At 51.3% G+C, this 23698-nt stretch overlaps 1 protein-coding gene across 5 annotated transcripts in view; it reads left to right on the top strand.

Annotated features, from left to right (window-relative positions):
• FAM178B (family with sequence similarity 178 member B) overlaps window positions 1-23698 on the top strand; it is a 227882-nt gene that overhangs the window by 71245 nt on the left and 132939 nt on the right. For all 5 annotated transcript variants that reach the window (XR_014009894.1, XM_081200924.1, XM_081200923.1 and 2 more), the window contains one exon: window positions 10948-11029. Coding sequence is in view for 4 of the 5 variants with exons in the window: in XM_081200924.1 (XP_081057050.1) it covers window positions 10948-11029 (82 nt within the window). In the remaining variant the exon portion in view is untranslated. The remainder of the gene's footprint in view (window positions 1-10947; window positions 11030-23698) is intronic.

Raw genomic sequence — 23698 nt, 5'->3', positions numbered from 1 at the left:
GGGATGAGGGACTCCTTCGCTCCATGTATCATTCAGCCCATCTGCTCTAAGTTGGCCCAACAGACCCATATTGCTTCCAAATCTCAGTTGCAGAATGAAAATGGCAAATCTGCTTTAAATCTAAGTTAGGAGGGCTAACTTAGATTTAAAGCAGATTTGCCATTTTCATTCTGCAACTGAGATTTGGAAGCAATATGGGTCTGTTGGGCCAACTTAGAGCAGATGGGCTGAATGATACATGGAGCGAAGGAGTCCCTCATCCCTTTTCTGGGATCCAAGGGCAAACCAGAAAACGTCTGGGACAACTGAGCATTGTCTTCACCTTTAGCCCCCCAATGTTTTCAGGTTTTCCTACAACACAAGTGAGCATTAGAAACTCCAATACTTTTCTCCCCTGTCCCATTCGTGACAGTGACTATAATTTATTATTATACCCCGCCCATCTGGCTGGGCCTCCCCAGCCACTCTGGGCAGCTTCCATAGAAACCCAAAATACACTAAAATATCACACGTTAAAAACTTCCCTGAACAGGGCTGCCTTAAGATGTCTTCTGAATGTCAGGTAGTTGTTTATCGCTTTGACATCTGCTGGAAGGGCGTTCCACAGGGCGGGCGCCACTACCGAAAAGGCCCTCTGCCTGGTTCCCTGTAGCTTTGCTTCTCGCAATGAGGGAACCACCAGAAGGCCCTCGGCGCTGGACCTCAGCGTCTGGGCAGAATGATGGGGGTGGAGACGCTCCTTCAGGTATACTGGACCGAGACCGTTTAGGGCTTTAAAGGTCAGCACCAACACTTTGAATTGTGCTCGGAAACGTACTGGGAGCCAATATAGGTCTTTCAAGACCGGTGTTATATGGTCTCGGTGGCCGCCCCCAGTCACCAGTCTAGCTGCCGCATTCTGGATTAGTTGTAGTTTCCGAGTCACCTTCAAAGGTAGCCCCACGTAGAGCGCATTGCAGTAGTCCAAGCGGGAGATAACCAGAGCATGCACCACTCTGGCGAGACAGTCCGCAGGCAGATAGGGTCTCAGCCTACGTACCAGATGGAGCTGGTAAACAGCTGCCCTGGACACAGATTTGACCTGTGCCTCCATGGACAGCTGTGAGTCCAAAATGACTCCCAGGCTGTGCACCTGGTCCTTCAGGGGCACAGTTACCCCATTCAGGACCAGGGAATCCTCCACATCTGCCCGCCTCCTGTCCCCCCAAAACAGTACTTCTGTCTTGTCAGGATTCAACCTCAATCTGTTAGCCGCCATCCATCCTCCAACCGCCTCCAGGCACTCACACAGGACCTTCACCGCCTTCACTGGTTCTGATTTAAAAGAGAGGTAGAGCTGGGTATCATCTGCATACTGATGAACACCCAGCCCAAACCTCCTGATGATCTCTCCTAGTGGCTGCATGTAAATGTTGAAAAGCATGGGGGAGAGGACAGAACCCTGAGGCACCCCACAAGTGAGAGCCCAGGGGTCTGAACACTCATCCCCCCCCACCACTTTCTGAACACGACCCAGGAGGAAGGAGTGGAACCACTGTAAGACAGTGCCCCCAGCTCCCAGCCCCTCAAGGCAGTCCAGAAGGATGTTATGGTCGATGGTATCAAACGCCGCTGAGGGATCCAGCAGAACTAGGAAATAGCTCTCACCTTTGTCACTAGCTCGCCGGAGATCATCAACCAGTGCGACCAAGGCAGTTTCAGTCCCATGATGAGGCCTGAATCCCGACTGGAAGGGATCCAAATGGTCCGCTTCTTCCAGGCGTGCCTGGAGTTGTTCACCAACCACTCGCTCAATCACCTTGCCCAAGAATGGAAGATTTGAGACTGGGCGATAGTTGGCCATCGTGGCCGCATCTAAAGATGGTTTTTAAAGAAGCGGTTTAATAACCGCCTCTTTGTGGTGGTGATAGGGGATTGTAGTGGTGATAGGGGATTCCCTACTGAGGGGAACAGAAGCAGTGATCTGTGGGCCTGACAAGATGTCTCGGGAAGTGTGCTGTCTCCCCGGGGCTAAGATCCAAGATGTAACTGAACGACTGCAAGGAATCATAAAACCCACTGACAAATACCCCTTCCTCTTGGTTCATGTGGGAACCAATGACACTGCAAGCAATAGCCTCCAGAAGATCAAAAGAGACTACGAGGCTCTCGGCAGGAAATTGAAGCAACTAAATGCACAAATTGTCATCTCATCTGTCCTCCCAGTTGAACGACGTGGCCCAGGGAGAGAGGGAAAAATAGTGGAAGTGAACAGCTGGCTTCGCAAATGGTGTAAACAGGAACAGTTTGGATTCTTAGATCACGGACTGCAGTTTCTTGAAGATGGACTTCTGGCAAGCGATGGGCTGCACCTCACAACGGTTGGGAGAAATGTTTTTGCCAAAAATCTCAGAAACCTCATCAGGAGGGCTTTAAACTGACTAATGTGGGGGAGGGAGACAGTGCTCCTGAAGGTAGGAGTCTATCAATTGGTGAAGATGATCATCCAAATGTCATAGACCAAATGGAGCAAACAGCACGCAGACCTAGTGGTGGGAGGAAAAAATCCTTAAATAAGAGACACGGGGGAATGATTAATGGACTTCAATGTCTGTACACTAATGCGCAAAGCATGGGAAATAAACAAGATGAGCTTGAGCTCTTGGTACAGCAAACTAAATATGACATAATAGGCATCACTGAAACCTGGTGGGATAAGTCCCACGATTGGAATGTAAAAATGGGGGGATACAATCTATTTCAGAGAAACAGACCAGACAAGAAAGGAGGAGGAGTGGCGTTATATGTCAGGGATGTGTATACCTGTGAAGAGATCCAAGATTTAGAACCTCAAAGCCAAAGTGAGAGCATTTGGGTCAAAATTAAGGGGGAGAAGAATAACAGGGACCTCATTGTGGGAGTTTACTATAGATCCCCAAGCCAAACAGAGGACATAGATGATGCCTTCCTGGAACAGATGGCCAAGCATGCAAAAGGAAGGGAGATAGTAGTAATGGGGGACTTCAATTACCCGGATATTTGTTGGATTTCAAACTCAGCCAAGAGCTTAAGGTCAAACAGATTCCTCACTGGCCTTGCAGACAACTTCATTGTCCAGAAAGTGGGAGAAGCAACAAGAGGAACATCCATTTTAGATCTGGTCCTAACCAATGTTGATGACCTGGTTAGTGGGGTAGAAGTGGAAGGATCATTAGGCGCGAGTGATCATGCTCTTCTGAAGTTTACTATACAGCGGAAAGGAGCAGCCAAGCATACTGGGACTCAATTTCTTGACTTTAAGAAAGCCGACTTCATAAAACTTAGGGAAGTGCTGGGTCAGATCCCATGGACAGTAATACTAAAAGGAAAGGGAGTTCATGATGGCTGGGAGTTTGTTAAGAGGGAGATAGTAAAAGCACAACGTCAGGCAATACCAATGAGACGGAAACATGGAAGGTGCTTAAAGACGCCAGGGTGGCTATCTAAAGAACTTTTAACTGAGTTAAGATTAAAAAAGGATGTGTACAAAAAATGGAAAAGGGGGGAAACCACCAAAGAGGAATTCAAACAAATAGCCAGCACGTGTAGACACAAAGTCAGAAAAGCTAAAGCACAGAATGAACTCAGGCTTGCTAGAGAGGTTAAAAGCAACAAAAAAGGCTTTTATGGGTATGTTCGTAGCAAAAGGAAGAACAAAGAAACAGTGGGGTCACTCAGAGGAGAAGATGGTGAAATGCAAACAGGGGACACAGAAAGGGCTGAACTCAATGCCTTCTTTGCCTCAGTCTTCTCCAATAAAGAAAACAATGCCCAACCTGAAGAATTTGGAGCAAATGATTCAGCAAAGGAAACACAGCCCAGAATAACTAAGGAGATAGTACAAGAATACTTGGCTAGTTTAGATGTATTCAAGTCTCCAGGGCCAGATGTACTGCATCCAAGAGTATTAAAAGAACTGGCAGATGTGATCTCAGAACCACTGGCAGTCATCTTTGAGAATTCCTGGAGAACAGGTGAAGTCCCGGCTGACTGGAGGAGGGCAAATGTTGTCCCTATTTTCAAAAAAGGGAAAAGAGAGGACCCAAATAATTACCGCCCAGTCAGTCTGACATCAATACCAGGGAAGATTCTGGAGCAGATCATTAAGCAAACAGTCTGTGAGCACCTAGAAAGGAATGCTGTGATTACCAATAGTCAGCATGGATTTCTGAAAAATAAGTCATGTCAGACTAACCTGATCTCGTTTTTTGACAGAATTACAAGCCTGGTAGATGAAGGGAACGCAGTGGATGTAGCCTACCTTGATTTCAGCAAGGCATTTGACAAGGTGCCCCATGATATTCTTGTAAAGAAGCTGGTAAAATGCGGTCTTGACTCTGCTACCACTCAGTGGATTTGTAACTGGCTGACTGACCGAACCCAAAGGGTGCTCATCAATGGTTCCTCTTCATCCTGGAGAAGAGTGACTAGTGGGGTGCCACAGGGTTCTGTCTTGGGCCCGGTCTTATTCAACATCTTTATCAACGACTTGGATGATGGACTCAAGGGCATCCTGATCAAATTTGCAGATGACACCAAACTGGGAGGGGTGGCTAACACCCCAGAGGACAGGATCACACTTCAAAACGACCTTGACAAATTAGAGAACTGGGCCAAAACAAACAAGATGAATTTTAACAGGGAGAAATGTAAAGTATTGCACTTGGGCAAAAAAAATGAGAGGCACAAATACAAGATGGGGGACACCTGGCTTGAGAGCAGTACATGTGAAAAGGATCTAGGAGTCTTGGTTGACCACAAACTTGACATGAGCCAACAGTGTGACGCGGCATGCTAAAAAAGCCAATGCAATTCTGGGCTGCATCAATAGGAGTATAGCATCTAGATCAAGGGAAGTAATAGTGCCACTGTATTCTGCTCTGGTCAGGCCTCACCTGGAGTACTGTGTCCAGTTCTGGGGACCACAGTTCAAGAAGGACACTGACAAACTGGAACGTGTCCAGAGGAGGGCAACCAAAATGGTCAAAAGCCTGGAAACGATGCCTTATGAGGAACGGCTAAGGGAGCTGGGCATGTTTAGCCTGGAGAAGAGGAGGTTAAGGGGTGATATGATAGCCATGTTCAAATATATAAAAGGATGTCACATAGAGGAGGGAGAAAGGTTGTTTTCTGCTGCTCCAGAGAAGCGGACACGGAGCAATGGATCCAAACTACAAGAAAGAAGATTCCACCTAAACATTAGGAAGAACTTCCTGACAGTAAGAGCTGTTCAACAGTGGAATTTGCTGCCAAGGAGTGTGGTGGAGTCTCCTACTTTGGAGGTCTTTAAGCAGAGGCTTGACAACCATATGTCAGGAGTGCTGTGATGGTGTTTCCTGCTTGGCAGGGGGTTGGACTCGATGGCCCTTGTGGTCTCTTCCAACTCTATGATTCTATGATTCTATGATTCTTTCAGCGGGTCTGGGAAGGCTCCCTCATGGAGGGAAGCATTCACCACCCCACAAAGCCCATCGCCCAGTCCTTCCCGGCTAGCTTTTATAAGCCAGGATGGGCAAGGATCCAGGAGACAGGTGGTTGGCTTCACTCGTCCAAGCAGCCTGTCCACATCCGCGGAGGTAACAGATTGGAATTGATCCCATGCAACTTGACTAGACAGGTCTCTAGCACTCTCCCACCCCGGCCCTGCTACCACGATGGAGTCTACTTCTTCCCAAATCTGAGCGATTTTATCTGCAAAAAACTTTGCAAAATCATTGCAGGAGAACATGTGGCACGTACTGGGCCCCGATGTTGCAGGTGGTTCCGCTAAATTGTGAACCACCTGAAAAAGTCTCCTGCTGCTGTTTTCTGCAGATGCAATAGAGGCGGTGAAGAAATTCTTCTTCGCTGTCGCCATTGCCACTTGGTAGGCTCGACGTTGAGCTCTAACCTGTGTCCGGTCAGATTCGGAATGAGTTATCCGCCACCGGCGCTCTAGCTGTCTCAACGATTGTTTCATTGCCCTCAGATCTGTGGAAAACCACGGGGCTGTCCAGGCTCCATGCAATCGGAGAGGGCGCTTCGGAGCCAAACAGTCAATAGCCCTGGTTAACTCCACATTCCAGCGGGCCACCAGGGAATCAGCTGAAAGGCCATCAACATGGGATAAAGTATCCCCTACCACTCTCTGGAAACCATTTGGATCCATTAAGTGGTGGGGGTGGACCATCCGAATTGGTCCCACCTCCCTGCAGAGGGGATGGGTCGCAGAGAAGTCCAGTTGCACCAGGAAGTGATCTGACCATGGCACTTCTTTCGTTTCGCTTTTACTTAGTGTCAGATCACCAACATTCATAGAGGTAAACACCAGGTCCAAGGCATGTCCGCGGCTATAGGTTGGGCCAGACTTATTCAGGGACAGTCCCATGGAGGCCATGCTTTCCACGAAGTCCCGAGCGGCCCCTTGTAAGGTCATGTCGGCATGGATGTTAAAATCCCCTAGGATGACCAAACTAGGTGTCTCCAGGAGAACATCTGCCACGACCTGAAGCAGCTCGGGCAGGGAATCCTTGGTGCAGCGGGGAGGTCGGTACACCAAAAGGAATCCTGTACTGCCCCTATTGCCCAACCTCCAGAACATGTACTCAGAAAACTGGGTCTTCCCAATAGGATGCCTGGTGCAAACTAATGACTTCCTAAAAATCACTGCAACCCCCCCTCCCCGCCCACATGACCTGGGTTGCTGTGAGTAAGAGAAACCTGGTGGACAAGCAGCGGCAAGGACAGGCCCATCTGCTTCATCCAACCTGGCCTCTGCCAGGTCAAATGCTCCATCCATGATCAAGTCATGGATGGCAGTGGTCTTATGAATCATTGACCTGGCATTGCACAGCAGCACCTTCAGGCTATGTGGGTATCCCTTGCTGATTCTAGTATCCATCCGGTCAGGACCAGACCCGGAGGCAGGAATAGTCCTCAGACAACGACTAAACCTGCCCGCTCTGTAATGATACGGTCTAATCTTAGCGTAACTCCTCCTCCTACCCGTGATCACTGAGATCGGTTGTCCCAGTGCATCCCCCCCCCCCCCCGTGGAACATGCCCCAGCCATTTTGTGGGCTGGGGCCCACTCCCCGGCAGCCCTGACCCCTCCCCTTAAGAACAAAATAACACCTTAAACAAACAAACAAAACCAATAAAACAATACAAACAAAAAACTGTAAAAATTACAAAAGCAACAAAATCAAAAAAATTCCCCAAACCCAACCAAACATCCACCCCACCCCCCACATACAAAAAATTCAAAAGAAATTAAAAAAAAACATTTAAAAAACACTCTGTGCCCCTCCAGCAGTAACAGCAACTGCCCTAGTGAGGCCTGTCAGGCCCCGCCCTGGGCCAGGTGGTAAGTGGCAAGAGCAGGGCCCTCAGGCACTCACACAGGGGAGTCCTCCTGGGCAGAAGGCAGCAAGCAGCAAGCAGTCCTTGTGAGGCTTCAGGCCCTGCCCCAGGCCAGATGGTAAGTGGCAAGAGCAGGGCCCGCAGGCACTCACCACAGGGGAGTCTTCCTGGGCAGCAGAGCAGGCCTTGTGAGGCTTCAGGCCCCGCCCCAGGCCAGATGGTAAGTGGCAAGAGCAGGGCCCTTAGGCACTCACCACAGGGGAGTCTTCCTGGGCAGCAGAGCAGTCCTTGTGAGGCTTCAGGCCCCGCCCCAGGCCAGATGGTAAGTGGCAAGAGCAGGGCCCGCAGGCACTCACCACAGGGAAGTCTTCCTGGGCAGCAGAGCAGTCCTTGTGAGGCTTCAGGCCCCGCCCCAGGCCAGATGGTAAGTGGCAAGAGCAGGGCCCGCAGGCACTCACCACAGGGGAGTCTTCCTGGGCAGCAGAGCAGTCCTTGTGAGGCTTCAGGCCCCGCCCCAGGCCAGATGGTAAGTGGCAAGAGCAGGGCCCGCAGGCACTCACCACAGGGAAGTCTTCCTGGGCAGCAGAGCAGTCCTTGTGAGGCTTCAGGCCCCGCCCCAGGCCAGATGGTAAGTGGCAAGAGCAGGGCCCTTAGGCACTCACCACAGGGGAGTCTTCCTGGGCAGCAGAGCAGTCCTTGTGAGGCTTCAGGCCCCGCCCCAGGCCAGATGGTAAGTGGCAAGAGCAGGGCCCTCACGCACTCACACAGGGGAGTCTTCCTGGGCAGCAGGCAGCAAGCAGTCCTTGTGAGGCTTCACATTATCGTGTGGTTGTTGTCCCTGGGTTTTGAGTTCCTTGTTGTACTCCATAAGCTTTTCACAAGCCACCATGTTACAGGACATGGCATTTTTGAGTATAGCTTCCTGGATCTCTGTTCTGGCTCTGTTTCCCTGTCTGTCATGGAGGGATGAACAAATCTATCAGATTTCCTCATTTTCCCCAATCTTAAATTCATTTCTCCACATTCCCACAGTAATTTCCATTTTTTAAAAAAAAAACATTTAAATTTCCCCTAATATGTATGTTTTTCTGCAATGTTGATAAATATGCATATTTTTGCAAGCAGTTTCTCCATAACTTAATGGATTTTTATATGGTATTTCCACTGATTTATACATTTTATATGCATTTTTTTACACATTACTTGGCTGGAGAACTGCATGACAAATTTCAGAAATGTGTGAATTTCAAAGGAAGTCTGTGTTACGATTCACATATTGTTTCAGAAAGTGTGGATTTCATCAGTTTGCCTGCAACGGAGAACTGAGTTGAATTGCACACCCCCCCCCCAGGCCTCCCACTCTGCCAGCATTTCCTTTCCCCTCCTCCTTGTCTCTTTCTCATTTGCTTTCCCACCTCCACTTCACCGGCTTTGGCTCTCTCTCACCATCCCTCCTTCCATACAACACTGCAGGGAGAGTCTTACACCCACCAGTCTGGCTGCTGCCATCCCAAGGGGATTCATGCTGCAGGCCTACCCAGCTGCCCAGGACAAGAGGGGGATTTGGAGGGCCTTTGGTCCTGCTGCTGCTCCAAGCTCCCCACCTCCCCATAAGCGGGTATGCGGGCACACACCCCTTCTCCAACTGCTGCATCCCTCTGGCTCCCCCTCCGCCCAGCCTAAGAATGGAGTCGCCTAATTGTTTAAGCCACACAGAAAGAGGCATCCAGGTACTAAATTACAGGGTTGGAGCTGCACTGGCAGTCAAACAGCAGGCCTGTGACAAATGCAGTTAAGTGCAGTCTAATGAGCCCGGCCAGATGTGCTCCACCACAGCAGTGCGAAACTGAGTGCGAGAGGATGAAAGAGGGAGACTGAGAGGGACATGAAAAGGAGTCCTGAGGTTGCCCAGTCCAAGCTTAGCAGCTGGTTTGACCCTGGCAGAACAGAGATCAGGAGGTAGATAAAAGAAGGGTTGGGAAAGGAAAATCTTATTAGGAGCTGTGGGAAGAGTGGGATGCTGATAGCCGCCAGCAGGGACAGCCAGCTTCTGGGCAGGCTCCATTCTCCAGGCAGAGCTCTGCCACGTGGTGGGTCTTGGGTCTTGTCAAGGTTGGCAGGTCTTGTCAAGGTTGGCACCCACCACGAGGCAGGAGCTGCTCCAGGTCAAGCACTGCTGGAACCAAGAGGAGCTGCACAAGAGCACAGGAGTTTCAGATATGAATACTGAACAGAGAAAGCTTATTTACACCACTTCAGAACATCGGCCCATATAGCCCGGTATTACCAACACTAACCAACAGTGATCACTTTCAGGCAACCCTACTTGGAGGCGTTGGGTGCTGAAACCGAGATGTTCCAAGGCTCCCTTGCACCCTGGGAAAGGAGCTGCATTAGCTCCCCGCATCACCTGCCCCCTTAGTAAGGGACTAATAGAACTCGCTGCCAGCCGACTGGGGAGGGCGCCCCACAGGACTGCTGCGATGGCCCCCGCCAGTGACCAGATTCCTTCACTGAGGTGCCCAGAGGAGCTTCAGTATGGTGATGACAACGTAGTGTGTGCTCACTCAGAGGATGACCTCCAAGCCATCCTAAATATATTTGCAGAAGTTTACAAAAAGCTTGGCCTGTTGCTCAACATCCAAAAAACCAAATTGCTGCACCAACAAGCACAAAACCCCTCTGCAGCACCACAAATCCAACTGGTGTAAAGTTGGAAAATGTCGATCACTTCTCCTACCTGGGCAGTTCTCTTTCCTCAAGGGCCAACATTGGTGCCAAAATCCAGCATCGCCTGAGCTCCCCACCGTGGTTTCCAGCAACTGGTATTCAGAGGCCTACTCCTGCCTTCTGCAGCAGACGCAAAACATAGCAATCATGGCTAGCAGCCTTCCATAGTCTTATCCTCCATGAAATTGTCTAATCCTCCTTGAATCTCATTCATTGTTTTCATTGCCTTTTCATCTTGTGGCAGCCAATTCTATAGTCCAACTATGTGAAGAAGTGTCTCCTTCTGCAGTGAGCTAGCACGGGTGGAGAGAGGTGGTGCTAAAACTTTCCCCTACAAAGTGCTGGTTGTGGAGATTCAAGGAGGTTTTCACACGAGGGAAGCATCACCAACCTGATTCCCCCTCCCTGCCCTCTGGTGTTGTGCAATGCATCTGCTGTCTCTGGCTTCCAGCGTCTTCCACTGGGGTGAAGTGCAGCCAAGTGTAGCCTGGCTCCAGCAGGAAGTCTTGCCTGTGTGAGGTGATAGATCTGGTGGTAAGAAAATGCTGCCTACGGTGTTTGGGTAGAGGTAGCTCCTCCACACTTGCATGTCGTCACTTGAGGTTGCAGCCATCAAGTGATAATACTTGCCAGCACGTACATAAGCCTTTTAGAGTGCTTCACTTGGTGTTTTTTCTGTTGCTTCCTGTGGCTGTTTTTAATATGGAAGATCCACACATGTATTACTGATAGGTTGGCGTTATATGTTAATGTTTTACGTGATTTTTTTTATGGCATAATGTATTTACGTTTTTAAATGGGGATCTTTTAGGCAGCTGATAGCTCTAAGTGATGGCGTGTCTCCTGCTTCTTTTGCAGCTGATGTCTTGGAGCCCAGTCGTCTCACCAGGTGCCTTCCAAACCCTCTGGGAAATCAGCACTCCTCAGATTGCCTCAGCCGGTCAGTGTGGGGTTGTGTGAGGGAGCAGTTTGTAAGATGAAGCTGTACTTGTCTGGAAATGGGAGTTGTAGTCTGAAGGGCACCAGGTTGGGGATGGCTGGGGAAGAAGTTCCAAACTGCTGCACGCAGCTTGAGCCTTTTGTTTTATTCCATTCCTGCCTGTACTGGGTCTAAGGTCACACATTACACAGCAGTGAACTCGGGTTTCCTCCAGGGCACGTGCTCAGCAGGGAGCCACAACCAGTGAGAGACCACTTTAGGAACACAGACAGTTGGCTTAATCAGAGTCAGAGCAATTGCCCCATCTAGCTCAGTGCTGCCTACACTGACTGGTAGCAGCCCTCCAGGATTTCACACGGGGAGTCTTTCTCAGACCTACCTGGAAATGCTGTGGACCTTCTGCACGCAAACCTGGCCACCCACCCAGGGCTGGCTCAAGACATTTTGCTTCTTGAGGTGAAGGACAAGATGCCTCTCCCTGCCCACACCCCACAGCCACTCCCCAGAACAGGCACTGACCAGACTGGGCAGCTGAATCCAGAGCCTTAGCTTCCGGAGGGCTAGCCAGGCTTTTTGGCCCGGGGGAAACCTCCAGAGGAGTGCCACTGAGGCTCCCAGCCTGTGGGTGTGTGGACGCAAATGCACGTGGGGGTGCCAATCTGGGTCTTGACGCGGGTGAAATAAAGCCTAGTTTTGCCCCTGGCTGAACCTTGCTTAGCGGGCGCAGAGAGGGCTATGAGGCCCCCACAGCTCCGCCTTGCAGTAAAGGGGAGCAGCCAGGCGGCTCAGTGGGCGTAGCTGGGAGGGGGCTGCCGTGCCTCTCTGCCTTCCACTCGCACACAGGGGGAGATGCCTCACTCTGCCTGAGGCAGCAGGGGTGGGGAACCTCAAGGCCAAATGTGCCCCTCCAGGTCTCTCCATCTGGTCCTGGAGCCTCTTCAGGGACTGTCAGTTTTGGTTTCTCTCCCCCTCGCATTTTGGCAGTCTTAAGTTTGCTTCTCCACATTTATGTACTAGTGATTTTGTTTCATAAAGCCCTCTTGAAAATTTGTCAGCACTTTCGTGCAGCTCTTTCCTAATGTACATGTTTATGTGTGCAAGTTTGCCTGAGATGCACATTATTGGTGAGCATTTTTCGTAATGCATTTTGTAGGTTATTTTCAAAGTGCCAGTTTTTAAGGACAGCTGTGCTTCAGCGTATTGTTTTTGAAAGTGCAGATTAAAATTTGAACTGTGCCGCCTTTCTCCCCATGCCTAGCCCCGCCCTTCCTCAACCCCGCCCCCTCTTCCGAGGCCACACCCCTCGCTCTGGCCACGCGCTAATAGAAACTTTGCCTTTACAAAACTCTCGGCTGCCTTTCAATTCCTCGGCTGTTTTGCAGGAAACCATTTAAACTAATTTCTAAAAGATTTGCTTTTGATGAGATTCGGCAGCAACTCTCTGTTGACGGGGAGGCAGGGAAGATTAGCATCTCGTGTGCGCCGGGGATGGGGAGCAGCCTTTCATTGCCTGTGTGGGCAGCCACAGAAAGATGTCTGATACTGCTTTAGATATTCTGTGCTTCTCTCCTAGGGAATTTGCTTACTTTATTGAGCTTCTCATCTGTTCTCTGGCTGCTGCTCCACATGCAAACGCTTCCCCGCTTCGCTCCGAGCTTCCAGGGCTGGGGTGGGGGAAGAGGAACACTTCAAACAGAAAGAAACATCTAAGGCAGCACCAGAGATGAGGGAGTCTTAATCTCCTGTTTGCTACATCCTCCTCCTCCTCCTCTTCTTCTCCTCCACGGCAATTAACTTCTGTGCCGCAAACAAAGATTAGGAATTCCAGGTGGGGAAGGAGCAGCCGGAGCCAGTGAGGTTATAAGTACCTGAGATTTTGCTTTCATGCAGCTGTCAGCCGCTGAGGAAAAGGAGAGACACGAACAGGGAGGGAAAGATGCTGTCGCTCATGGCGCCAGAGCAGAGCCTCTTGGTCGGGAAGCTTCCCTTCTTAGTAGTGACGCTTCCACATGATCAGAATCTGTGCCCCAGCCCAGTGCTGTTATCCTTGCATTGGCTGGAGCCCAATCCTGTCCCTTTGTCTTGGTCATGCTCCGCACAGGTGACCAAGGTTAGAGACAGGGAAGCACAAGCCAGCAGGCCCCCCCAAGGCAGCCTTGGCAGGATCCCCCTTCCAGCCCCAGCCCAGCCTCCTCTGCTGGTTGTGGAGGGAGGGCTTTTTCTTCCTTCCTTCTCTGCAAGGAAATCAGGATCCTGGGAGGAGGGTGTGTGGGTGCATTTCAATCCTTGGCCTGTCAACTGTGGTTCAGATCTGGATTGGGGCCCTGTGCCAGGAATATGTGTGCACGGGCCATTTGTGCAATATCTTGCTGAAGTGAATAGGAGGTATGTTTGCTTTTCTCCGGTACAAATTTGGTGTAGGGCCTGTGTTTGTGAATGTTTGGGGTTGTGGGGGGTGTGGGTGTATGAGAGAGAGAGAGAGAGAGAGAGAGAGAAGTTCTCTTCCTCCTTGAAATATACTCAGAGTCGCAAAGTGATTTCATGCTCTTTATTCAGCTCATAGTGGTGAGGAGGAATGAATGAAAGTCCCCTCACAGTATCTGCTTTATATACATTATTAACACAATGGGCTGCACATGATTGGCTAATTCCGGAATTCTACTGTAAGCCAATCAGGTTGTGGATTCACTTCTATCTGGAGCAGGATTGGGTGGTTCCTGCCAACCAATCATACTGCTGCATTATTCTAGGACCAATCAGACTGCTGCATTCTGAATCTATTGTTCTAGGACTAATCAGACTGCTGCAATTTGGATCCTATTGTTCTAGGACCAATCAGACTGCTTCAGTTTGGATCCTAGTCAACTCAGTACATAACACCCCTCCCCTCTAAGTTCCAGTCCTGGCCGGGAGGTCGCATTCATAGTCCTCGAGGTATGCCGGCGGCCTACGTGTGCGTTGCGGCCTGGGGTGTTCCCTGGTCCGGGCTCCAGGTTCTGGCTCGTGTTCCAAGGATGCTGGCTGTGATGGGGTTGTTTGGTCTGGTGCAACCGGCTCACTCAGTCGTGGTTCTGGTTCTGGTGTCCTTTCGGCCTCAAGGGTCCTCTCTGTATTTACTGATTCTGCCTCTCCTGCTGGCCCTTCCTGCTCTATGGGCCTCACTGCCCCGCTGTTCCCTTGGGACTCCTCTGACCTGTCCTCCTCCTGGGTTTCTCCCGGGAATCGTCGCCGTATCTGGTCGCAGTGGCGGCGCCAGCATTGCCCCCCATCCGTTAGCACCTCGTACGACACTGGGCCAGTGACCCTGGTGACTGTGGCGGGTACCCATGCTGGGCCTGCCCCAAAATTCTTTGCGTACACTGGGTCCTGGGCCTCGAAGGTCCGGGGGTTCCTGCCTTCCCCCACCACTACCTCATCCTGAGCTCTATCGGGGTGAAGGCGGTCCAATCTGATTGCAAGGCGCCGACCCATTAGTAGTTCAGCGGGGCTCCGGCCAGTCGTTGAGCTGGGGGTGCTGTGCTGTGCTAGAAGGAATGTGGCAAGGCGGTACTCCCAGTCCCCTTGCGTCATGCGGCGAAGGGTGTCCTTGGTGGTCCGCACCATGCGTTCTGCTTGGCCATTGGTGGCAGGGTGGAACGGCGCCGAACGGATGTGGCGGATGGCGTTCTGTGCTGTGAAGGTTTGAAATTCTCCTGACGTAAATGCAGTCCCGTTGTCTGAGACGAGAGTGTCAGGGAGCCCATGGGTTGCAAACAGCCTGCGTAATACCTGGATGGCTGCGGACGTGGAAGTGGACGGTACCAGTGCGACTTCCAGCCATTTGGTGTAGGAGTCCACCACTATGAAGAATGTTTTCCCCTGAAAGGGGCCAGCGAAATCCACATGCAGGCGTGACCATGGTGCTCGGGCGGACTCCCAGGACTGGACTGGGGCCCTTGGGGGATCTGGGCGGGATTCTTGGCAGGCCTGGCAGTGTTTGACCCAGGCCTCTATCTCTCCATCGATCCCCGGCCACCACACATAACTCCTGGCAAGGGCCTTCATTCTTACTACCCCTGGATGTGTCTCGTGTAGGGCTGTGAGGACCCTTTTGCGGAGGGGCTGGGGAACAATGACTCTGCTTCCCCATAACAGGCACCCCTTGTGGGCCGACAGTTCATGTTTGCGGGTTGTGTAGCCGGCGAATTCTGGCCCGGGGCTGCTGCTGGGCCATCCCCTCCACACCCAGTCCAGGACCCAGGAGATGACCCTATCTTTCTTGGAATGGTGTTCAACTTCTTGTGCCTGAATGGGGCGGTCGGGAAGCAGCTCCAGGCTCATAACCTCTTGTGCAGGTGCTGGGTCAGGGCCTGTTTCCGGTAGTGGTAGCCTGCTGAGGGCGTCCGCATGGCCCATCGCCTTCCCAGGTCGGTGAATCAGTGCATACTGGTAGCTGGCAAGGAAAATTGACCACCTGAGGATGCGAGGAGACAGCACTTGGGGGTCTGCTTTTCGGGGGCAAACAAGCCAAGCAACGGCTTGTGGTCAGTCACCACGGTGAAGGGCCACCCGTACAAGAAATCATGGAATTTTTTTACTCCCTTCACGATTGCCAGACCCTCCTTGTCAATTTGCGAGTAGTTCCGCTCGGTTGCGTTGAGTGTCTGGGAAAAGTACGCCACCGGTACCTCTCTTCCATCCGGGAGTTGGTGCCCCAGGACAGCGCCAATGCCATAGGGTGAGGCGTCGCATGCTAGCACCACCGGCAGCCTCTCATCGAAGTGTGCCAAGACAGAGTTTGAGACAAGCAAGTCCTTGACTGCCTGGAATGCGGCCTCCTGGCGCTGGCCCCACACCCAAGGGGCCCGCTTGTCCAGGAGTCTGTGTAGGGGCTCCGCTACCGCCGCCTTGTGGGGAAGGAAGGAATGGTAAAAGTTCAATAGTCCCAAGAAGGCCTGAAGTTCAGTCTTGCTCTTGGGCGCTGGGGCATCACAAATGGCCCGTACCTTGTCCCCAGTCGGGTGGACCCCTTCTGCGTCCACCATAAATCCCAGAAAGTCCACCTGAGGCACTCCTAGTAGACATTTTTCCCGCTTCACCTTGAGACCCGCCGTCTGGAAACGGTGCAGAACGGTGCGGAGGCGGTCCTCAAACTCCTCTGGTGTGGGCCCGGCAATCAACACATCATCGAAGAAGGGGGTGACACCAGGAATCCCTTTAAGGAGAGAGTCCATTAGATTCTGGAATATGCCTGGTGCCACGCTGACCCCGAATTGCAGCCGCTTTACCCTGAACGCTCCTCTGTGCGTCACAATCGTCTGTGCCTCTGCTGTGGCCTCATCTACTGGCAGCTGTTGATATGCTTGGGCCAAGTCCAGCTTGCCAAAAATTTTCGACCCAGCCAGGGTGGCAAGGACATGGCTGACCACTGGCACTGGGTATGCGTGGGCCGTGAGGGCCTTGTTTATGGTACATTTGTAGTCTGCACAGATGCGGACCGAACCATTAGGCTTGACGGGTGTGACGATTGGAGTTTCCCAGGGGGCATTAGGCACCGGCTCCAGCACTCCTTGCTCCACGAGTCAGTCCAATTCCTCGTCTATACGGGGTTTCAAGGCGAACGGGACCCGGCGGGCCTTGAGCCTGACCGGTCGTACTGCGGGGTCAAGCTGTAGCGCAATGGGGGGGCCCGTATACTGTCCCAATTTCCCGTCGAAAACCCCTGGAAATTCCTTGCATATGGCGTCCACGTCCACTTGTAAGCTAGTGTGGTTCACCCCGGTGACAGCTAGCCCCAGTGGTCCAAACCATGCCAATCCCAGTAAGCTAATGTAGGGGCCCTTGACCACAAGCAAGTCCAGTTGCCGCGTCCGCCCTCGGTATTGCACCCTGAAGGTCCCCACGCCCATTGTGGGGACCTTACGTTTCTGGAAGTCCCGTAGGGTGAATGGGGCCGGCCTGAGTTTGGGACCCCCAGTAGGACACAGTTTCCTTAAGGTCTTTGCCGAGATTATGGATAGAGTTGAACCCGTGTCAAGCTCCATGCGGCATGGGGCCCCCTCTATCTGTACCTCTACATAAATTTTCTCTACGTTGGGGTGGGGCAACTGGTATACCTGGCAGTCCGTGAGCTCCGTCGAATTGCCTTGGTGCGTTGGGCCCCGGGACCTGGGGCTCTTGGGTTGGTCATCTGATGCCTGGTGTCGGGTGGGCCGAGCCCGACACACCCGGGCGATGTGTCCCGATTTTCTGCACTGCCTGCACTCTGCGTTGCGGAAATGGCAGGTCCTCCTCTCGTGACTCTCCCCGCAGCTTGCGCAGTTTCCTCCTTCTCGTCGAGGCAGCTGTGGTCTGTGCGCTGCTTGAGTGAGCTGCTGTACTCGGTGCACCTCCTCCCTGTCGGATCCTGAGTCGTCGGTGAGGTCTTCGTGGTGGACCCTCGGTTGGGGTGGCAGGCTCGGCCGTGCCTCTTGCGTCGACCTCTCGGCAGCTTCCGTTGCCAGGGCCTCCTCCAGAGCGACCTGGAACGTTAGGTCCTTCTTGGCGTAGAGGCGTCGTTGCAGCTTCTCATCCTTCAGGCCACCGACAAGGTGGTCACGAAGCATGTTCTCCAGCTCTGAGAAGTTGCAGAACCGGGCGGCTTGGCGGAGAGAGGTCACAAACCCAGTTATGGTTTCCCCAGGGGCTTGTCGCTTTGCGTAGAAGGCATTTCGACGAGCCACCACTGAGGGCTGCGGCGAAAAGTGCCCCTTCAGCTGTTCCATTATTGTTTTGTATGGAACAGTAGCGACGTCTTCAGGCGCAAGGAGAGCCCGGGCGATTTCAAACGTCTCCTCTCCGCAGTCGCTGAAGAATATCGCCCTCTTCTTGGCGTCTTCTTCGTCGGTGACCCCTTTGGCTTCTAGAAGGAAGGTGAAACGGGAGGCGTACGCTTCCCAGTCTCCAGATGCTGGGTTGAATGGCGAGAAGCTGCTGTCGGTTGCCATTCTGAGTTCCTTGTGTCCCGGAGCTGAAGCCTGGATACACGGTGCGAGGCAGCGGTGCGGCAGGTGGCGGTGCTGCGGTGCTGTGTGTGGCAGTCAGCTCAGCGGGATCCCACCTTCGTCGCCAGTGAAATATACTCAGAGTCGCAAAGTGATTTCATGCTCTTTATTCAGCTCATAGTGGTGAGGAGGAATGAATGAAAGTCCCCTCACAGTATCTGCTTTATATACATTATTAACACAATGGGCTGCACATGATTGGCTAATTCCGGAATTCTACTGTAAGCCAATCAGGTTGTGGATTCACTTCTATCTGGAGCAGGATTGGGTGGTTCCTGCCAACCAATCATACTGCTGCATTATTCTAGGACCAATCAGACTGCTGCATTCTGAATCTATTGTTCTAGGACTAATCAGACTGCTGCAATTTGGATCCTATTGTTCTAGGACCAATCAGACTGCTTCAGTTTGGATCCTAGTCAACTCAGTACATAACACTCCTTTTGGCCCCAGCCCTGCCTTAGTTTTACAACCATTTGCACAAACTCAGTCACCTTCCTCCTTCCCACAAAGATCTAGTAGCAGTACTTACAGACTTGCTTAATGTTTGCAAGAGTTATCCAACAAAAATCTTGTTTTGCTTCAAGAGTAGGAAACTGCCAACATGTATAGCATTCTTTCCTTGAAATGCAAGGTAACCCACATCGAGCTCCAGTAGTGGTCTACTTGTAAATAACAACCTGCTTTTTATCCCTCCCCTCCTTTCCCCACTAAACCGAGCTGAATGAGGGCTATAGCATTGGCTTTGAGACATGAGGGTGTGCGCTGCCAGCCCAGAAATAAATAACATAAAAGTAAAGGTTTACAAATTGACAGAGGAGTGTGCAGGAGAGATGGGGAAGCCCTGAGTTTTGCTAATTCATAACTATAACCTCACTTTACTGGGGATGCACAACCCAGGAAGGGTGCAGGAGGAATAGAGCCAAGGGAATTAAATTACATTTTAAAAATTGGAGTTTGCAGAATGGTAAAGGGAGATCAAATGACACTGCCAATTGGATGACCCCTTTCAATGGAAACTCCCACAGCAAGCTTTAGGTTGCTAGAACTTATTCACACAGCACAGTGTCAAACTATGGAACTCCCTGCCACAGGAGGCAGTCATGGCCACCAAATTGGATGGCTTTAAGAGAGGACTGGACAAATTCATGGATGAAAGGGCTATCAAGGGCTGCTAACCACAATGGCTCTGCTCTGCTGCCACAGCTCTGAACCCCAGTTGCTGGAAACCACGGGGGAGGGAGGGGAGATGCTCTTGTGTTCAGATCCTGCTTGTGAGTTTCCCAGAGGCATCCGGTTGGCCGCTGGTGAGAACAGGATCCTGGACAAGAAGGGCCATGGGCCTGATCCCGCAAGACTTTTCTTAGGTTCTAATGTAGAACATTCTGCATGGAAGCCCCAGGAGGCCACCCACACCACAGACTTCCCTCCCAGCTGGAAACCCTGGGAGTTATAGTTCTTTGTAGAGAGGCCTGGGGTCTAGAGAGATATTAAGAGTATTCTCTGCACCCTTACCAAATGGCAGGGAGTGAGAGGAAGCCATGGCAGCTGTAGTAGTTTAAGACCCAAACTAGCTAACTATCAGTATGTCAGCACTTGGAAATATGAGCCATTCTTTTGACAATTTTTCTCCATCCCAAGCAGACCTGGAATTGTACTTTTCTGTAAAGGTGCTCAGAACTCTCTCTCATCAGTCCCTGACCCACCTGTGCACCTAGTATTCCTTGCAGGGAGGAACACAAGATTATAAAACTGATTTTAATCTGCAGTGCAGACGTGCACTTTTGCCTGCAGAAGGTATATTGCATGGGTTACGTGGCTGGAGCTGACAGGAGTTGCATTCCAAAATAGCTGGAAAATAGCAGGTTAGGGAGGTTGGTTTATTGCCTCATTCTGTTCTCTCTGGGCAATGCCAAACTTTTTTGTCCTTTTTTGTTGCCATGCTAGTTTGGGAAGTGACAGAACTTTACAGCGTCCTCCTCTTGCTTTCCGTTCTCTCTGATGCCACCCATCCCCATCCCCTCTCCCCTGGGCCAGCAAATGCTCTTCTGCTTTCGCCCAAGCCAGGACTTAATTCCCCTTCTCCTTCAAGGTCCCCACAATGGGTTCTGGTGTTCACCACTGCTCATAGCTGTCAACCTTTCCCTTTTCTGGCGAGGAATCCTATTCGGAATAAGGGAATTTCCCTTAAAAAAAGGGAAACGTTGACAGCTACTGCTTGGCTGCAGCTGTGCCTACACCAGAGGTGGACTTGCCCTCTGCAAAGGGAAGGTCTCTGTGTGCAGGCAGCCTCTGACAGCTGCCGTCCACAGGGGAGAGGGTTGGTGCAGGGCCGTCAGGAAGTGGCAGAGAGCCTCCAGCTCAGTGTGCTTCTTTTCAGCTGCTTACGGAGTGGCCAGGTGTGTAGCAAACAGAGCAGAGAGGGACGTAACCGATGGTGGCGCCTCACCTATGACTCACATTGGGGGTGAAAAAAGACATGACATTTTAGCAGTGGGCTTGCGGTGTGAGCCTGGCTTTGCCACTTGCCTTTCAAAAGCGCATCGCTACAAGTCACGTGCTGCCTCCGCCATCCATCTTGTCCCTCAGCCAGCACCTCATGTGAGCCATTTGCTATGATTGTCATTACTGCATTTGCATGTTTATGCATTCATCCTTTGCCTTAGCTTTAAAAAACAGCAGCACCGAAAGCTGCAAGAAATTGCAAAATTGCTCCAGAAATCAGTATGTTAGGTACACCATAGGAGCTAACTGATTTATATTGTCCACAGCAGTCTTTCCCTCAGATTTACACATTCTGAAAAGACAAAAAAATGTGCCCCCTCACCTCCACCCCAGAGTGGAGCCCTGGAGAGAAAAAGGCCCCTTCGGATTCAATGCCACTCGCCCTCTGCTCTGAGAAAGTTGCATCTGTCTTCACCTGCCTTTATCCTGCTACGCAGACTCACTGTCCCTCACCCCCTTGCAGACCTTCATATCATTGGGATACTGCAGCTCAAAGCAGTCCAGCGGGAATGAAAAACAAGTCCTGCCTAGATGATCAACCATGTTGTGCTCACCCCACCCTCTCAAAAGCAAATCCTTGGTCGGTTGCTCTAATACATTGGTAGTGCACCACAGGGAATATGTAGCTACTGAGGACATTAAAAACAAGCAAATACAATTGCTCTCAAAGCCAGAGGCCAAGTATTTGGCTGCTGCTGTTTTTCCAAATTGACTTGTCTCTGATCAGCAGCTAGTTACCGTATATATGGGATGATCACTTTGGGAAGAGAGGGTGGAGGACTAGAGCATGGGTAGGCAAACTAAGGCCTGGGGGCCGGATCAGGCCCAATCGCCTTCTAAATCCAGCCCGCGAACGGTCTGGGAATCAGCATGCTTTTACATGAGTAGAATGTGTGCTTTTATTTAAAATGCATCTCTGGGTTATTTGTGGGGCATAGGAATTCATTCATATATATTTTTTCCAGAATATAGTCTGGTCTTCAACAAGATCTATCATCTATCTATCTATCACACACCTTTCCCTGCTGAAAAATTTTGCTGACCCCTGGACTAGAGTAATCCCATTTGCCTGTTAGTCACACACAGAGACACTGCCTCATAGGTTCCCAATAAGTCTGACTACCATAGCCTCTGCTTCCTTCATATTGTTCCGAAAGTTGGGTGCCAACCCTACTCTCTGCCAGGTGTTGGTGAGATTCCAGGGGGTCCTGGGCACTCTCATAGGGTCTGTGCTCCTCTGGAGATTTGAAGAAGTGGCAGAGACTGTTGTAGATTTAAGAACTATGGCTTATTCACCTATTTACACCTCCCGTCTGCATGGAGAGAGTCCAGATCTTACAGCTTGGTCATTTCAAGAGGAGTTGTCCCCTATAGCCGTGCAGCTGTCCCGGGCATCTCTCCCAGCCAGCCTTCAGCCAGCCTGTCCAAGATGGATCCCAGACCTTGTTCTCCCCCACTTCTTCCCAGAACACCTTGCTAAAACTCTCTTCCTGTCACTTCAAACATACATCCCATCACCTTGGCACCATCTGACTCCCCAGGCCAAAGGATTCCTCTCAGATGCCCATCAACTCCTTTTGTCATGTTAAGTCAGCCCAGCTTATACCAGGGTGCCAACCTGACTAAAATATTTTGGGGGCAAGTAAGTCCTGTCCTCCCGCACATGACGTGGTGCACAGACACCATTTGAATGGCAATGCCCATCAACTTTTGGAGGACCGGCCCCCTCAAATATTTGGGGGGGGGGGCAAAGGGACCTCAGGCCCTAAGAGTTGGCTCCTATGGCTTGTACTTTCATTCATATCCCAATTCATCAAAACCCTTCCATTTATTAATTTCCATCCAGGGTTTAGGTGTGGGGTCTCCCCGGAATCTATAGCAATATATAATACTCCTTCTGCCTCCCTATAATGCACGCAAATCCTCTCTTCCTGTTCTTTGGTCACATTGACACCCATGCCAGGCATTTAAAGCACAGGGCTTCCCCCAAGGGAACTGTCATTTGTTATAAGGGCACTGAGTTCCCAGGATTATTTGGGGGAAGCCCTGTGCTTTAAATGCATGGCATGGCTGTGACTCCTCTCCTCCTTTCCTTCTTTCTTTCCCCTCTCCCCATTGGCTCACTCTCTCTTCCAGCTCTCTGCAGTGCACAGCTGGTGGAAAGGGGAAGCTGCTCTGGTGCAAGAGGCTTGCTCCGGGCCACCCATGACAGGCAGCCTGCCAGCTGTCACAGAGCCTGGATGCAAGTCTCCGAAGCCACTGCAGAGCACACTCCCCTTCCCACTGATGCCGCCAGGCCAATGGCGCACACACGTTCTGACATGCATGAGCCAGGAGAGTAAATGAGTCAGAGCAGGAAGAGGAAAGGGAGCATCTAGTGTGAACCAGCAGGAGGGAGGCCATGGAGCAAGGAACATGAATGGGTTTGGAAGAGGACTGGGCAAGGTCAGAGGCTGAATGCTGAGTGGGGAAAGAGAAGGGGAGGGCAGGGGGAGGGTCAGATGGATGAGACAACAAAAAGCAGAAGCCACGTCCTTCTTCAGCATGTGCGGACCAGACGACACTCAGGTGGTGGGGCTGAATGATGAGGTCCTAGGAAGGAAGGAGGACAGAGGCTCTGTGGCGACTGCTTTTGCTCCACTGGTAAGAATTTTGAAATAAGTGAGTGCAAACATATGGTTGCCCATGGGTTATATATAGGCTCCCAAGTGCTCTTTGTGTTGCTTGTGGATTTTTAGGAAATCCCTGAGAACAGGAAATACAAGTGGATCACACACCGTCTATTTCAGAACCAAAGTTTCCCATCTCCTCTGCCTAGGATATGCCCATGCATCAGGAGCGTGGCCGTCTCTCAGGTGGGAGAGACGGGAAATATATGAATGACAGACAGTTGTAGGTGAGCAAGTCATCGCAGCATCAACGTCACATCCAAAGCTGCTGTGTGACCGTGGACAATGCCAGCAGTGGGGGAACCTTTTCCAGCTTCTGGGCAGCCTTCCAGTGGCCCCTTGCCAGTCTTGGAGCCAGAGAAAGAGGGGGTGGAGCAATGAATATACATTGCACAGTAGGCTGGTTTCTACATACAGACACACTGTCCTCTTTCCATCATCCAAGGAAGAAAGACGCTTTAGCAGAGTTTGAA

This window comes from Podarcis bocagei (assembly GCF_964188305.1).
Source record: "Podarcis bocagei genome assembly, chromosome: 7".
Classification (NCBI taxonomy): Eukaryota; Metazoa; Chordata; class Lepidosauria; order Squamata; family Lacertidae; genus Podarcis; species Podarcis bocagei.
The sequence above is the reverse complement of the archived record's forward strand: the minus strand, read 5'-3'. Positions and strand labels throughout refer to the sequence as shown.